Genomic DNA, 2,612 nt, shown 5'->3' on the forward strand with positions numbered 1-2,612 from the left:
AAGACTTCCATGAAAGAAGCATTTAACTCATTAAGTTTAATGAGAAAGATACGATCACCAACCATGTTAATGATCTTAGTATCCATAGGAAGCATCAATGGCGTGACAACATAACCATCTCCAACAAAGAGACACAGACAACATATCATGAATTAAACCTTATATTTATACTCTAGATCTCCAGCAATATATCCATGACACTATTATATTTAATTTTGAAACAATTCAACATATAGTAAAATGAAAAGTGTTTCACTTATTTTAGAACGAAAGAAAAATAACGTTTTTTTGGTAATTAGGGACACTTTATTTTCGTACAATTATTGTTTCTTACATTATTTTTATTAGAATAAAAGTTATCTCTTATGACATAGTTACGCATTTTAGCATAATGTGCTAGCATCAACATGATTTAAGGTTGATATAAGGTTTTTTTGGTGTGTTTATCAATTTATATATATCTCGCGAAAATGTATATGACCGTTACAAGGATGATAAGAAAAAAATAAAAAAGTTATGCAATAATTGGCGTAAAAAAATTGCTCAACACCAAGCGTAGGGTAAAAAGAAAACAAAAAAGCAGTCACTCACGTCCACAATAACACAATCACGATTCACGAACCTCAACGACAAAACAAACGAAACTCTTCCCTCTCATTTCAAAACATTTTTTTTTAAAATACTTCACTCAGTCTTTTCTAACGGTCACCTTTTCTCTCTATCCATCCTACAGCTTCACTGCGTTGCAAATACACACGTTTATAGAAAAAAATAACTATTATTTTCTTAATTTTAACAGAAAAAATCTCTCAAGGCAGGAAAGATGAAGACAATGAAAGGAAAGTTAATGAAGAAGCTCAAATCAGCCAAGCAAATTGGGTATTTGAACCCGGATCGAATACTCCAGGTTAGTGCTTTAGATGGGTTTGTTGACAATTTTCCTTCAAAATCTACTATCGTAGACATATTTGCTTTTAAATCTCGTATCAAAATACAACGAAATACGAAACCACAGCCTGAATTTGAAAAACCTGAGATTATTAATGTGGAAGAGGTGAAGAAAGACCATGGAGAAATTGACGAAGATGAAGAAATTAGCAACTATAATGAATTTGATGCGAAAGAAAATATTTGTCCTTCAATGTCGAAAGACCCAGAATGTGAAAAGAAGAGATTAAGTTCTTGTTCTGAAGAATTGAAGAAAGTGAGTAATTCTGAATTCGAAGTTTCATCGTTTAGGGGGCCTGATCTGAATTCAGGCAGCTTATTTGATCCTAAGCTTCTTGCTGCATTCGAAGAAGCCGTAAAAGAGTACATAAGATGTAGGGAAACAGCTCAATTGGAGACAGCTAGCAAGAATCACAAATACCCATTTTTCCAACCTGAAGATCAAACCGACCCATTACTGGAATTTGAAGATCAAATCAACCCGTTGGAGGAATTCGAGGACAAATGTCCACCGGGTGGTAGTGATGCAGTGATATTCTATACCACTAGCTTAAGGGGAATCAGAAAGACATTTGAGGATTGTCAAAATATCCGATTTCTCCTAGAGAGCTTCGGATTGATCTATTTCGAGAGAGATGTCTCGGTTCATTCAGAATTTCGAGATGAATTATGGAGGATAATGGGTGAGAGATGTTTACCTCCGAGGTTGTTTATTAGGGGGCGGTATATCGGAGGAGCAGAACAAGTGTTAACATTGAATGAACAGGGAAGGTTGAGGCCTTTGTTTAGGGACATACCAATTAATTTTAGTGAAGGGCCTTGTAATGTGTGTAGTGGATTGAGATTTATGTTGTGTTACAATTGCAATGGGAGTAGGAAGGTGTTTGAGCATGATGATCAAGAAGGTGGATTATGGATTAAATGCTTGAAATGTAATGAGAATGGTTTGGTTGTTTGCCCACTTTGTTAATGATTGTTTTTTGGTTCCTTGGCCTTAATTTTACCTGTACTGGTTCTATCTATTCATTTATATAATGTTATATCATATATATTTAGTTGTGAAGGTGTACATGATATTTTGTAATGGAATAACTATTTGTTGGACCAGGGTTACCTAATTCGCCCCTACCCCCCACGAATCATGTTTCGATTCGTCCGTTCCGAAACGCAATTCGTTCGCGCACCAAATCGGTAGGGAACGCGACTTAGATCGTTAAAATTGGCGTTCCAAATGGTGGGTAAAGATTTCGAGATTTAGGGTTTGAAATAAACCCTAATTTTGTTAATTGAAGGAGAAACATAACAAAATTTGTGCTTTAATTATGGGGCTTTTGATAGGAATTTAAAATCGAGTTGATTGAAGTGTTTAGGGTTACCTATTCTCCTTCGGTTGTCTTCTCCGGTTGTCTTCTCCTCATCTGGTGGCTGCGGTGGTTGTGGGCGCCTTGAGGTGTTTTTGTTTTTTTTTTTTTATGGGTAGGCAAGAGGTTGAAGATGAATGTTCATCTTCATCAACTTTTATTAGGCAATGCAATGAGTGTTTTGGTTGATAGAGACTTGGTGGTTCACTGGCTCGTTGATATTAGAGAAAGTGGAAATGAATGAGTGAGGAAAATGAAGGGTGAGGATTAGTCTAGAGAATGTTACTATATACTCACCATTCA

General features: G+C 35.7%; 1 protein-coding gene across 1 annotated transcript; it reads left to right on the plus strand.

Moving 5' to 3' along the window:
• The first annotated feature begins 594 nt into the window (after window positions 1-594).
• On the plus strand, window positions 595-2,003 carry LOC104907200 (hypothetical protein). Its single transcript, XM_010696093.3, has one exon. It carries the CDS (start codon window positions 824-826, stop codon window positions 1,916-1,918), a length of 1,095 nt encoding a protein of 364 aa, XP_010694395.1. The 5' UTR covers window positions 595-823; the 3' UTR covers window positions 1,919-2,003.
• Window positions 2,004-2,612: the final 609 nt, after the last annotated feature.

This window comes from Beta vulgaris, chromosome 4, assembly GCF_026745355.1.
Source record: "Beta vulgaris subsp. vulgaris cultivar EL10 chromosome 4, EL10.2, whole genome shotgun sequence".
Taxonomy (NCBI): domain Eukaryota; kingdom Viridiplantae; phylum Streptophyta; class Magnoliopsida; order Caryophyllales; family Amaranthaceae; genus Beta; species Beta vulgaris.